General features: G+C 36.4%; 1 protein-coding gene across 1 annotated transcript in view; it reads left to right on the top strand.

The window, feature by feature from the left end:
- The window catches only part of LOC150088026 (uncharacterized), a 276,978-nt gene that overhangs the window by 142,156 nt on the left and 120,070 nt on the right, over window positions 1–14,752 (top strand). Inside the window, exons 12-13 of the mRNA XM_090369988.1 lie at window positions 4,329–4,436; window positions 9,935–9,979. Coding sequence (XP_090226114.1) covers window positions 4,329–4,436; window positions 9,935–9,979 — 153 coding nt within the window. The remainder of the gene's footprint in view (window positions 1–4,328; window positions 4,437–9,934; window positions 9,980–14,752) is intronic.

The raw sequence follows: 14,752 nt of genomic DNA, 5'->3' as shown, positions 1-14,752 counted from the left end.
GTGGAAAGGTCAGCAAATGACCACCGCATATCGTGGAGCAATATGGCCTTAGTTGCTAATGCTCCTAAAAAACCAAATAACAAACAAACAAACAAACCCTGTTATTAAAAGGGGATAACTTGTAAATTATGAAAACTCTCTATACATTAAAAAAGTTTTTCCCTTAGTGATATTTATTTGAGCCAATGGGAGAAGAGGGTGAGGCAATTACGTCACTTATTCGAGCCATAATTACCTCCATAACGTTCACCAACCTCGTGCACACGGTTCACTGTCTAATACACGACCACGCCCTGCATCATTTGATGTTCCATTTCAATGTTAGCTGATGAAGGAACCCGATATAGGTTGTATATTTGTAAATAGTATAGTAATTTGTAAATATTTTAAATATTTGTATAGTTTGTAAATATTTTAGTCCTGCTTTTCCGGATGCAACAGTTCCTCATGCATTGCGTAGCCTGTTTCCTGATTAGATATCGATCAGTGCATTTTGACAGGTGTGTCTGGAATCCGTGACGTTTGATTTGCTAATTATACATATTAACATAGTAATTAACACAATGCCGCAACCTAAATTGGTAATCACTGATTCAGAGAGAAAACGACACCATCACGAGTCTTCGCGGAAATATAGAGAGAAACATGCCGAAAGGTTAAAAACTAATCATAGAATAAGTTCAATGACGATGGAGCAAGTGGAAAATCAACGCTACAGGAAACATGTAGCTAATATGGACAAAAAATAGGCCGAAATTCAGTGAACTGTTAAACGTCTCAGATGTAACGTAAGATCGTCACAAGATCCTGATAACAAAGAAACCACTGAAGTATCATATTGCGATTTAGGTGATATGGTAGATGAATGTCAACATTGCAATGGATTATCTTTTCACAGCAAACTCGGAAGAGCCACACATTTGTGTTGTCACAGAGGGAAGGTATGTTTACCAACAGCAGATACCTATCCAGAACCTTTAAACACTGTTCTTTGACAACACAGAAAAAGGGAGACACTTCCGAGAAAACATTCAGGTGTACAACAATCTTTACACCTTTGCCTCTTTTAATGCCAAAACCACATACTTTCAATGTGGTGGTGGTGGTCCTTATATGATCTGAATACAAGGAGGTGCCATGGTGAGAGGAAGGATGAGTTTAATGCCTGTTAGAGACATTTCACAATTCGACCAAATCTACATTTATGACAATGGAGATGGATGAATGTTGATGGAACGAGCTAAAAGAGTGAAAAGGACTAATGTAGACTTGAATGTTTTCTCGTTCAAGTCTACGTCAGTGGAGGTTGGTGAGTGAAGCAAGCAGGGGGGTGGACCCCCCTAGTATTTCATTATAATTATTTTATTACAACAATGTCATTATTTAATAGTCACACCTTGTCTGCTTCCAAGAGGCCATTAATAATTAATTCCTTAAACTTTCTTTGGGTCATATGTTTATGCTGATTCTCACAGTTTAGGTATTTGCTCGTTGGCGAGGGCAACTTTAATTTAAGTACCCGTGTTTGATAAAATGCTCGTACTTCATAAATTTAACTTTACTATAGTGACCAATGTGGTAATATCACTAAGACTTTGAAAAAGAAAACACTAAACCACTTTATAAATACCGAAAATTTCTGTTGCAGTTAAGGTTGCACTTGGTTAGTTGTGATTTTGCTCCTGTGTACCAAGCCATATAATATTCAAAAATGCATGACCCAAGAAGATGTATGCCTGCAGGTGGTTGATTGGTGGAACAGTCTTCCATCCCTTGTCGTGGAAGTTGATAGCCTAAATAAGTTTAAGGCTCAGCTGGACAGGTATTTCAAATGAACAGAGGGGTGAAGTGGAAGTGGGTTTTTTTTTTTTTTTTTTTTTTTTGGCTGATGCTGCATAAGCTTGCTTTCTTGCATCAAATGCCTCTGCTAATGCTAATGCTAATGCACCCATCAAAGAACAAGTGCCACTTTTATAATAAATAGTTAATAATAGAGGAACCAAGAACTCACAAGTGTTACCTCTTCAAGTGCTGATGTAACACTTGTTACATCAGTGAACTAAAAAAAGGATTGTATTTCAGTTATTGACTGTATCCAGCAAAATAACAATGGATGTCCCTATATTATTGGAATTAATTTGCATATTTACATTTTGTTTAGGCCATTGACTGTCTGGGTTGGCATTTAAAGTTGCATTTACTCTGTTTTGTGTGTATATTTAACTTATAGAGGGTAGTGGCCATGGCATATTTTATCATTTTGAGCTTTTTATTAAAGTCAAAATTATAAAACCATGGTCAATGTAGCCTTTCCCTGAAGATGGGAAAAGGAAAAAGCATTCCTATTTTATCTTCCTTTTCCACTTGAGAGAAAGAGAGTCTCCAGAATAGCTCAAACCCCCCCCCCCCCACAGCATCAATGTATTTTACACGAGCAACAGGGCTTTTGGTTGTTTTTGGGAATTTTTGGTGTATATTTTGTGGGCTGAAGAGAAAACCTGGAATAACTTAACTTGAAAATGCACTTTTTCCCTGCTCCTGCTATTGGTTAACTACAGCCCTGATTGAAAAGGCCTTTAATAATTCCCATTAAAAATAGTGATATATTTCATAATTAACACTCTGAAAGAGTAATGTGTATCTGTATAATGTTTATATGAAGTTACATATATAAATATATGAATATATGTTTTTTTTAATAGATGAAATTAAAATTACAAAAATTACTGTTTTCTGTAAAATAATCAGTTTAGAAGATAGCTGCCTCAACTGCACTATACAGAGTCAAGCACCATAGCTGTTTTGTCACATTTATGATTCCACTCATTGCCATTGCAAGACCCCATTGATGTCTGAGTAACAGAGTACTTCTAAACACGAGTGGAGCAGTATTTTTTTTTTTTTTTTTTTTTAGCCCTGGACATTTTAGCCATAGTTAGATATCTTGCTGTACGAAATAAAATTTTATTCAATCTCCTCTGAACTTTTCATCAAACAGGCTAAATTAGTATTTTATTTTTAGGTTGCATACTGTAAAAAAAAAAAAAAAAAAAAATTATGACATTCCAATATGTTTATATCTAGTAGTAGTAGTAGTGGCATGTGATGCAAGAAAGCAAGTGTGTGAGCTTATGCAGCATCAGCCAAAAAAAAAAAAAAAAAAATCACACCATTCCCACCAAATGCCTGTCCAGTTCCTCCTTAAATTTATTTAACCTATCAACTTCCACAACAATAGATGGAAGTTTGTTCCAGCAATTAACCACCCGCTGGCTAAAGGCAAATTTCCACACATCTATTCTACATCTGTCTTTTCTTAATTTGAATTTATGCCCCCTTAGGTTCATAATCTGAACAAGTGGAAGGATCCCATCAGAATTCAGCATGCTCAACCCATTCAAGGCCTTATACACCTCAATCAGATCACTACGCAGGTGCCTAGTCTCCAGCCACTGCAATTTGCAGAACTTAAGCCTCTCTTGGTAAGAGGATCCCTTTATTCCCCTCACCAATCTTGTTGCCCTTCTCTGTACACGCTCAAGCAAATCTACATCCTTCCTAAAATGAGGCCTCCAGACCTGTACACAGTACTCAAGGTGTGGCCTGACCATTGCCTTATACAGAGGGATAATCACCTCCTTTTCCCTGCTAGCAAAATTCCTATATATCATTGACAAAACCCCATGACCCCCTCCCTGGCAGCCTGTATGCATTGCTCAGAAAACTTCATATCTGACTGCACAATTACTCCCAGGTCTTTTTCATTTTCTACCACCTTAAGTGTAGTACCACACAGTTGGTACATTTCTCTAGGGTTACTTCTACCCATATGCAGTACTTTGCATTTGTCAAGGTTAAACTTCAGTTGCCACTTCTTAGCCCATCTGCCCAAATTATCTAGATCCTGTTGCAGTAGCACACTGCCATTACTGTCATTAACAACCCTGCCAACCTTTGTATCATCTGCAAACTTCGACACTAAGCCTGATATACCTTCATCAATATCATCGATAAATATACAAAACAACAGAGGACCCGACACTGAACCCTGTGGGAATCCACTAATAACATTAGTCCACGAAGAGCAGCACCCATTAATTACCACCGTGTCTTCTCCCACTCAACCATCCTTTTATCCATTGTAGCAACTTACCCTTAATACCATTTTGCTCCAATTTGTAATCTGTTTTGGTAATGCTAGCATGTTATTACCTCTAGTCTTAAAACTTTTTAGCTTTAGCAAAATTAATGCATAAAATAAAAATACCTTACTTTAGCTTATGGAAGTAAATTATAAATTAAATGAATATTTTCTGCTTTTTCCTCAGGTGTTTAAAGACAGAAAGTGGCTTGGCTCCATTTCTTATAGAACTGGTGAATTTTCTAATGCACAGCTAAAAGAAGTTTTGGTGGATCCTGCTTCTCAAAGTAGACAGGTAACATTATATAAATTTAGTACACCAGCCTATTTCAGTTTAATTTCAAAAAGAAAAAAAAAAAGTTCAATGTATCAAGGTTTGTCTCGAATATTAACTTTAAAAATCTGAATAAATACTTTGTCAATAATTACATTTTTATTCATACTCTATAATAATGCCTATACAGGGTGTCTCTTAAATATTGGTACAAACGTTTAGGGGAGGTAGGTAACATCTAAAGGAATGTGAATCACATAGGAACCTATAACCAGAAACGTCACCATAAGTCGGTAGACGGCGCTGTTCATCAGTTCGCGAGAGGGAAAATTTCTGGTTTACTCATTCAAGCAGTAGTCGCCACACGAAGTGCATGCATCGATATACGAACTGTGAGCTGGCAGACATGCACTTAGTGTATGGATTAGCAGAGGGCAATGTATGAGCCGCTCAACGAATTTATGGAGAATGCTTCCCAGACAGACATGTACTGGACCACCGTTTGTTTCTGTGTGTGCATCAAAATTTGTACGATTATGGGTCATTTAGAGGTAACAGGAGTAGTGTGGGCAGACCACGTTCGACGCGAACTCCCGCCATGGAAGAAAGTGTGTTGAATGCCGTCCAGAATAACCCTACTACCAGCACATGTGCCATTGCCTCTGCCTTAGGAGTGTCTCGTTGCAGTGTACAGTGTGTCTGGCACAACGATTCCTTACACCCCTTTCATCTCCAAAGGGTTCAGTTACTGCTCCCCCAAGATCATCCTGCATGTGTGGCTTTTGCGCAGTGGTTTCTCCAAGAAAGTGTTCAAGACTTGAATTTTCCAGCCTATGTTTTGTTCACGGATGAGGCTTATTTCACTCGGGAAGGCTTATTCAATCAGCACAATGCTCATGTGTGGGCTCACGACAACCCATGCGGTGTGTGCCTCCATGCGGCACAACATCGCTTCGCAATAAATGTGTGGGCAGCTATGGTCGGTGACTGCTTAGTCGGCCCATACCTGTTACCATCCCGCATGAACTCCACTAAATATCGGATCTTTCTTGAACAAGTTCTATCAGGGTTACTTGACGATGTTCCAGCAAATGTGAGATGCAACATTTGGTTTCAACATGACGGGGCACCTGCCCATTATGGAAGGTGTGTTCGTGACCATTTGAACAGGCGTTTTGGGCGTCGATGGATTGGCCGTGGTGGACCTGTTTCCTGGCCCCCCACGCTCATCTGATTTATTGAGCCTTGATTTCTTTCTGTGGAGGGCTCTCAAATCTATCGTGTATGAATCGCCTGTGGAGATGGAAATGGATCTCGTGGCGAGACTCATCTGCGCTGTTGCTATTGTCAAAGAAACTCCAGGTGTGTTTGACCATGTCCGCCAGTCCATGCTGCGTCGGTGTCACACATGCATCGCGTCTCACGGTGAAACGTTCGAGCATCTGTTGTAACATCATGAAATGCATCCATCTCATACTCCATTGTTAATATTATGTCAAATAAATGTTTGCCACTAATTACTGTCTTGTGTCATTTCTGCTTCTTGTGCCTCTGCTACTACTTTCCCGTGACGTTTCCGGTTATGGGTTCCTATGCGATTTCCATTCCTTTATATGTTACCCACCTCCCCTAAACGTTTGTACCAATATTTTTGAGACACCCTGTATAATTCATACTAAGAATAATGCCTTCTTTGTTAAAGGAATATATGCACAGATTACAGTGATGGAGATATGAAAATTTTGAAATTGGCAGTTGAAGAGATTAGGCCTAAAGGTCAAGATAATGCATAGGAATGGTGATCGTGTATTTCATTCCTGACCCAACAGAGGCAGAAAGAAAAAAGGAAAAGTTAAATATGAAATATAAAGATAACTCACTGAATCCGACAAAGTGTGCAGCCAAAATAAACTTCCTGAATCCAATGAAGTATGAAGCCAAAGTATAGGCTGTATACCATAGCAACCCTGTGTGTCGAAAGTTGTAGATAGTGAATTACAAAAAAGTGCGTTGAAAAGTTGAATCAAATACATGAACAAGCACTGCTCAGGATAAAAAAAAATAATAATTGGCTTACAAAGTAGCAATTACTAGGTGCTAAACTTTGCTGAGGTGAAAAAAGTTTGGTAAAGCAGGAAAATAGCATCTCGATATTGCATTCAGTAAACTAATAGCTCACGAGAAATGAAAATATAGATAGTAGAAAAGTAAAAAGTATATGAAATATGAGGGAAATAGATGGGCTTGGGCAGTTCGGGGTTGCAAATTCCATTCCTTTAATTAGAACCTTGAACATAGTTCTGGGAGTGTACTTCATATATTTAAGTCAATTATGTAACGTTGTTAAAGTAATGGTGGTTAAAATTATGTCAAAATGTATATACAGTGCTATTATACAAAACCTATACCCCCATAGTAACTAATCGGTGGGTACAAGTTTTCTAGGATGTAAGACACCAAAGAGGCTGGGAGTATAATATTTACAATATGTACAAGGCTGTTAGCTGATGTCAACAGCTAAGAGATGTCAATAGCTAATTCAATATTTTCAGAAATATAATAAAAGATGAGAAATAAATCAGAAATAAGTGGGAATGAATAAATTTTCTAACATTTGAAAACAATTAATTTGTTAATACATACATATTAAGAAATGACTACTTATATGATGCGTACGATATATTATTGCGCTTTTAAGAATTATTTCTTAAAATATTTGTTTATTTTTTGTTATATGCTGAATTTTACTGTATATTGTTTATAAAAATGTTTGCATTTGTTTAAACACAAATATATTTTCTGGCACATTTTCTTCATACTGAAGACCTCAACGCAAAGTTTCAAATGCTGCCAACATTTTGTGTTTGGTAAGTTTATTATTTCCCTCAGAATTATTGTACTCATTGCCTTTGTTGCCCTCATTTTCATATCCAGTTCATCGTCGATATTGTCACGAGTTCTTTGAATACTCTCGAAAATGTTGGAGTCACTCAAATATTGCTACAATGACATTATTATCAACTTCTAAAATTTCATCAAGAGCAATTTCTCAATTGATCAAACTTCTTGCTTGGAGTTCTTCCCAAGATTGCTCAATATCTTATAGTATTTCATCCCTCTCATCACTGTTAATTGGCATTTTAGCAAAACCTGCTTTTGTGAAACAATTCTTAATTATTGTTTCCGTCACACCTTGACTCCACACTTTCACCAACTCCGATAAGCACATCCATAAATCTATAACAGAATCTATAGGTTGGTTGGTTTCTATTCTCGGTATAATTTTTTTCGTATGCGCCTTTGGTAGTGCATTTTCAAATCCTTGATAATGCCTTGGTCCATTGGTTGCAGTTTAGACAAGGCATTCAGAAGAAAACAAGCTTCACACTTGTAAGTTTTGATACTACCGAGTGAAGGTGGGCAGGGCAGTTAGTAGCAATCAACTTGGTTTTTCTGGTTCTTATGTCATCCTTCTTTCTATTCAAGGCCTTATACACCTCAATCAGATCACTTTGCAGGTGCCTAGTCTCCAGATGCTGCAATTTACAGAACTTAAAAAGCTTTTCTTGATAAGACCACCCCTTTGTTCCCCTCGCCAATCTTGTTGCCCTTCTCAGTGCTCGCTCAAGCAACTCTACATCCTTCCTAAAATGAGGCTTCAACACCTGTGCACAGTACTCAAGGTATGGCCTGACCATTGCCTTATCCAAAGGGATAATCACTTCCTTATCCCTGCTAGCAAAATTCCTGTATATCATTGACAAGACCTCATGACCTGTTCTGGCAGCCTGTCTGCACTACTCAAAAAACTTAATATCTGACTACACAATTACCCCGGGTCTTTTTCATTTGCGCCAACCAAAACTGTAATTCTCTCCTTCCTATTTTTACCACCTGAACATTTATCACCTATAAAAGTCAGTATCTTGTTCAGCCAACATTTAAAAAATAGACCTGTTTCATCACCATTGAATACATCTTTGGGCTCACAGTCCTCCATAATTTTTTAAACTGTTTCTTTCCTTTGGACGCAGTCTACTTCGATTACATCTCCGCTTTCACCAGAAATAACTTTTTCGACTAAGCATGGCACTTTTTAAATTTGTCCAGCTAACCAGAACTGGCTTGGAAGGTTTTACGACTCCAGAAAATATGCGTACTCCATAGCCTTTTCTTTTATTAATGGCCCTGATATCGGCATGTTTTGGTCTCGAATCAGCTTCACCCACTTAACAATGGCTTCATCTACATCTTCATACAGGCATAATTTCGCATGCTTCCTACTGGCTCCTGTTTCCTCAAACAGTTTCACAATCGAAACACAGTGTTTCAGAATGGTTGACACGCTACTGGCAGAGATATCAAATTTTAAAGCAATTTTCTTTTTTTTTTTTAATGCCTCTATCTACACATCTACACTATTAAGCACTTCTACTTTTTCCACTCTCAAGGATTTCCTCTTAGACATTGTAAGGTTACTTGCACAGCAGCTGTAACAAAACTAATTTAGGGACCACTTGTGTAAACAGACAGATGAAATTTACTAAAAATGTAGATGACACATTTCTGCGAAACATCAGATGAATTTCTGGGATAAAGGAATTTCTCTCCGCCCCCTAATTCTCTAATAGGGTGCTTACAGTAGAAAAATGGGGTTGACCAGAGGCAATGTCTATGTCGGGAATATGCCTAAATCTTTTCCAGTGGCTGTGGACACAGAGATAGCAGCTGGCCAGCGTGACTTTTCATTACAGATGAGGTGGTTGTATAGGTTTTATGGGCACCACTAAATTGTGGAATGTTTTAGCTCTTAATTCTCAAACCTTTTAGCTCTTACTTCTTAATACTTTTAGCCCTTAATTTTGCTTTCTACAGCATCAGCTCTATTGCCTAAATTGCCTAAAGTGGGAACAGTGCATATCCAGGTCTCTCAAAATCAGATTGTTATACAGAAATTTTCTTGTTATACGGAAACTATTTTCAATGTAATGAAACAATGTAATAAAAAAATTTGCTATATGGAAGTTTGTTAAAGAGAGATTCTGACTATATGTATATATATATACATACTGTTCTAATGGAGCCTATTTACTTATTTTGTGATTTTAATTTTTCTTTTAATATTCGTTATTTTTAATAATTTTCATACGCTAAACATAGCATTTAATCAGGTCAACAGCCAGTTAAGGTTAGTACATGATGGCAGGCTTTATTTTATTTGATTTTGATCGATCTGCATTAGAATTAAAAGTTTATAATATAATTAGTTTGTTTTACATTGATTAGGCTGCATTACAACAGATTATTAAAAAGAATGAATAATGTACAGTTGCTAAAGCAGTGGCATTAGCATTTCATCAGTTATGGTGTAAAGTAAAAATTTTGAATATAGTAATTAAAAATGATCAACAAAGTTTTTGGAATTAACTCTAGGTTTAATAGTAATTATTATATAAATATAATGTTTATCTGTATATATGACTTAAAGGCTTACATATATTTTTAATTTTTCATTTTAGGAGTGCCTAGAAATGGCCCAAGCCTTATTTGCAAGTGTTGAAAAGGTAAGTAGGATAATATGATTCATCTCATGGAACTCAGTTGAATTAAGTATAATCTTGAAAAGTGAAATGAGCAGAAAAAAATCTTGGTAAGAGCACTACTTTGTTTCCCTCACCACTCTCATTGCCCTTCTCTATACTCGTTCCACCAGCTCTACATCCTTCCTAAAATGAGACCACGACATCTCTGTGCCGTACTCAAGGTGCAGCTTGACCACTGCCATATACAAAAGGATGATTATCTCCTTATCCCTGCTAGCACAGTTGCTGTATATCATTGACAAGACCACCATTGAGCTGTTCTGGCAGCCTGTCTGCACTGCTCTGAAAACTTCATATCTGGCTGCACAATTACCCCCAGGTATTTTTCATTCTCCACTACCCTGAGTGTAGTACCACAGAGTTTGTTACATTACTCTGGGGTTACTGCTACCCATATGCAGTACTTTGCATTTGTCAATGTTAAACTTCAGTTGCCACCTCTCAGCCCATCTCCCAAATTTTCTAGATCCTGTTGTAGCAGTGTACCATCATTACTGTCATTAACAACCCTACCAACCTTTGTATCATCTGCAAACTTGGACATATACCTTCATCAATATGACTGATAAATAGGGTTGCGATTTTTATGACCTTAAAAATGTCAAAACATGATGAAAATATATCATTAAATTTAACCAAATATGACTTTAAATATGACAAAATAGTTTACCTTTACATACCATATAAATGTAAATATTATTAGGTCATAATTTTAGGTTCCACGCATGGAACCTAAAATTATGACCTAATAATATCTACTTTATTTATTCTTTTAAAGTTATACAACAACTTGTTATACAAATTTCTAACAAGTAATATAATGAAAATATCACAATTTGCAAGTTGTTTTTTTTTTTTTTTTTTAAGTATAAACATTAAAATAAAATTTTTTAAACGTACAAAAACCAAAATGTATAGGCTAAGGTACTAGGCAACTAACACTTAAGTTGCTAAGTACTTTCTATAGCATTGTGATACCTGTATCCACTCCAAATATTTTGGAGTTAATCTACTTCTATCATCTGCTAATATTCGCTTCTCCTTACATTTGCTTCATGCAAAGCAGTAACGTTATGCTGTTGTAATTGGGATACTTTCACGCATGGAACCTTAAAAAAGTATTTATATATTTATTTAAGATTATTTATAAAAATTATTATTATTTTCTGATTTATATGAAAAAACTAATAAGCATGAGCATTAAATTTGGAATGTCCATATATTGAAGCATCCAAAAATAAAAATTATGATAGATCTATTACCAGGTAACTAATTAATTTACGTACCCCTTTATTGCACGTGTTGCAATATATTATTTTTCCATCCATTTGGTATGTGTCTTTAGACTCTTCTTTGACCACAGAAGAAATCCATTTTCTAAAAAAGCTCAATTTTGCTCGATTTTGGCTTCATTTTGCCAACAGTTGAAGTTTCTACTGTATAAAATAAGTTTAACGAATAATTCATTGAACTCAGTATAAGGCGAAACTACTGTAAAGTTTTAAATTATAGCTAAAATTATGCTAATATGTCGTCGTTAGTGACTAACCAGCCAATCAAAATAACTTTGGGATTTAGCTGCTCATGCCCGCCCACGCTGGAATGTGAAATGATTAAATGTAAATTCCCATGGTTTTTTAGAAATATATTTTAAATCAATTTGATAAATAATTTGTCGATTATCATAAGACGAAATATGAAAATTTTATGTCGACAAGTATAAAGTATGCTATTAAATATGATATTTCTTATATTTTTTTAAAATTATGACCTAATGTGTAAAATATGATGAAATATGAAATTACAAACACACTTCTTTAGGATCCTCAGACCATGTAACATCGATTCACTAAGTTTCTTACCTTTATCTAAACGAAAAATGAATATGATAATACATAAAAATGCAAACTATACTAGTAAAAGAAAACAACAATGGTCCCAATGCCTAATCCTGGAGGATTCCGCTAATAACATTAGTCTGTGAAGAGCAGTGTCCATTGATTATCACTCTTATCTTCTCCCACTCAACCGTATCTTTATCCATGGCAGCAACTTTCTCTCAGTGCCATACTGCTCCAATTTGTATGGCAGTCTTTTATGTGCAACAGTATCAAAAGAATGGTGACACAAAAACACCAGTGGAATAACAAAAATGTGGGAAGGTGACAGAGATCCAGGTATATGATATCAAAATTATTTTTTGCATCCAGTTCCTTTGTGACCACATCATAGTATCCAATCCAGTTGGTCAGGCAAGATTTCCTCTTAACAAACCTATGCTGTGTTTGAACTATAACTGCAGTCTTGTCTAGGTGATCCTACTTTGCTTCTTTAAGCAGTTGACAATCCATAAGATAGGTTTTTAGAATATCTTTATGTTGAATATGATCAAATGCTTTAGAAGTGTGAAGAGCAACTGCTTGAATTTTAACAAGCTTTTCCCATCAAATTTTTCTAATGATGAGTAAAGTAAGGTACGTTACCATGTTGGTGATCATTGGTCAGATAGAAGGTGTTTTTAGATAGTTTAAGAGTTGGCATTTGAAGAATTGCTCCATTACTATGGAAAGAGTAGAGGTAACTACAGTGGAGTGATAATTGGAAAGGAGGGATTTGTTACCCTTTTTAGAAATTAACTGGATATGAGCACATATTCAAACAGATACAAAAACACCAGTAGAATAAAAAAAAATGTGGGAAGGTGACACAGAGAAGGAGAGAGCTCGAGAGCACAGGTTTCAAGAACAAGTGGAAAAATCCCAAAAGAATCTAGAACTTTCTTGGCATCAAGATTGTTCAGAATTCTTCTAACATCCTCCTATTAGAGGGAGGTATTGAATGGAGTGTTTGGGTATTTTAGGAGGTCATTTACCAAGATCAATAATACAAGAATTAGAAGAAAAGTAGGATGCTAGTAAGTTAGCTTTGTATTTAGCTGAAGATGAAATAGAAACATCAGGTTGCAACAGTAATGCAATCCAAAGAAAAGAAGAATAGAAATCATGTGAGTCATCCCATTTCTCATGCCTGTAATGCTAAATGAGATGAAACTAAGACTGACCACGAGAGAGAGAGAGAGACTCTGACCATCACCAAGTTATAATCTTAGGTACCTAGAGAACCACTGACATTGCTATGTACTTTGAAGGGATATTGATAAGGAAAAGAACAAGGGTATTGGGTGTAGTTAGGATTATCTGGTTTTCTGGTAGGTAAATGAACAAACCGTCTGAGGTCATTAGTAATTGCAAGATCCTCATCTCGACATCTGCATCTTGATACCTGTATCTGGGCATCTGAACTTCAGCATCTTGCTCTGCACAACTAGTAAACTAAAAACTTTCACTCAAAGGTGGCACTTATCACTACCTTTGAGTGAAAGAAACCATAGAGTGAATAATTTTGGCAACTGAGATGAGTGGTGTTTGAACCGATAATTGGGATTTTGTTAGAAAGAGTTAGTTGGGATTGGCAGATTATAGTGGATATCATTAAGATTGAAACTAAATGCAGACTGTCCATATATTATTTGTGAAATTTAGGAAAATAATGTTTTTGGTTTAGATTTAAATTTTTTGCAAATAAGTTCTGTTAATTTTGACTGTCAGTGATGCTTTTAATAGATCAGGTGGTGGCGGGGGGGGGGGATAGCATGTACAAATTAATGAAATGTTTGGATATGTGCACCAGATGGCGTGCACCACATTATCCACAGCAAGGAAGGATGTACATCAAGAATATATACAGTCGGTCCTCGTATAACACGTGTTTGCATTACACGAATTCGATCATACACGATTTATAAATAGGGGAACGTTATCTTATATAACACGAACCGAATTCGCTTATACACGATTCGCCTTTGTGTTTACAAGAAATGGCAGTCGAACGCGGAATCACCCCAACTGAACGCAACACGATAGGAAAGAAGAAGATTCTAAAAATGTATTTATGTGTTTTATATCAGTGAAGGGGAAACACATTTCACCATAATAACGTAAAAACCAACACAATTCCAGCTATCGATATAATCGCAAATGCAATTAGATGGAGTTTACTACCAGTTTATAACAGATTCCACTAGCAGAAACGCAACTGGAAATTGTTTTTATTGTTTTATGGTAGTAACCTCCAAAAATGTGCTTTAGTAAAATGCGAGGTGTTAATTAATAGTGTATCTCGGCCTTTACGGTGTTATTTATTCAGTTGCTACACGCGCGCAGCTTTGTTTATGTGTATCAAGCGTGCCTCCTCGTTTTATAATTGTGCTTTATTCCCTAAAAATTAGTAAAATACTTAAAAGGTGTGAAAATGAAGCATCCTGGCTAAGACACTGCACATTCAGAGAGAAAAAAAAAAAAGCAATATCGATAAACAGAGGCGGACTGGATCAAAAATTCTTACCCGGGAAAATTTATAGTGGCCTCATACTACGGTTTATGGCCAAAATCACACCGGCCTCCGGCCCACCGTGGTTTCCCCCGTAAGGCTTATGGCCAGTCCGCTTCTGTCAATAGAGAAAAAATATGAAATTGTGAAACGCTTTGAGCGAAATGAAAGACCATGTGATATTGCACTTGCTACAGACCTAAATGAGGCAACGCCGAGAATTACAAAGAATGCGGAGAAAATAAAAACAACTTTCATAGCGGGAACAACTCAAAGTGTAATTAAAATCCATTAGATTAAGACACAAAGAATTGGAAGAGATGGAACGGCTGTCATCTCTTTGGA

This window comes from Mastigoproctus giganteus, chromosome 3 (genome assembly GCF_048544385.1).
Source record: "Mastigoproctus giganteus isolate SK-2022 chromosome 3, ASM4854438v1, whole genome shotgun sequence".
Lineage (NCBI taxonomy): Eukaryota > Metazoa > Arthropoda > Arachnida > Uropygi > Thelyphonidae > Mastigoproctus > Mastigoproctus giganteus.
The sequence above is the reverse complement of the archived record's forward strand: the minus strand, read 5'-3'. Positions and strand labels throughout refer to the sequence as shown.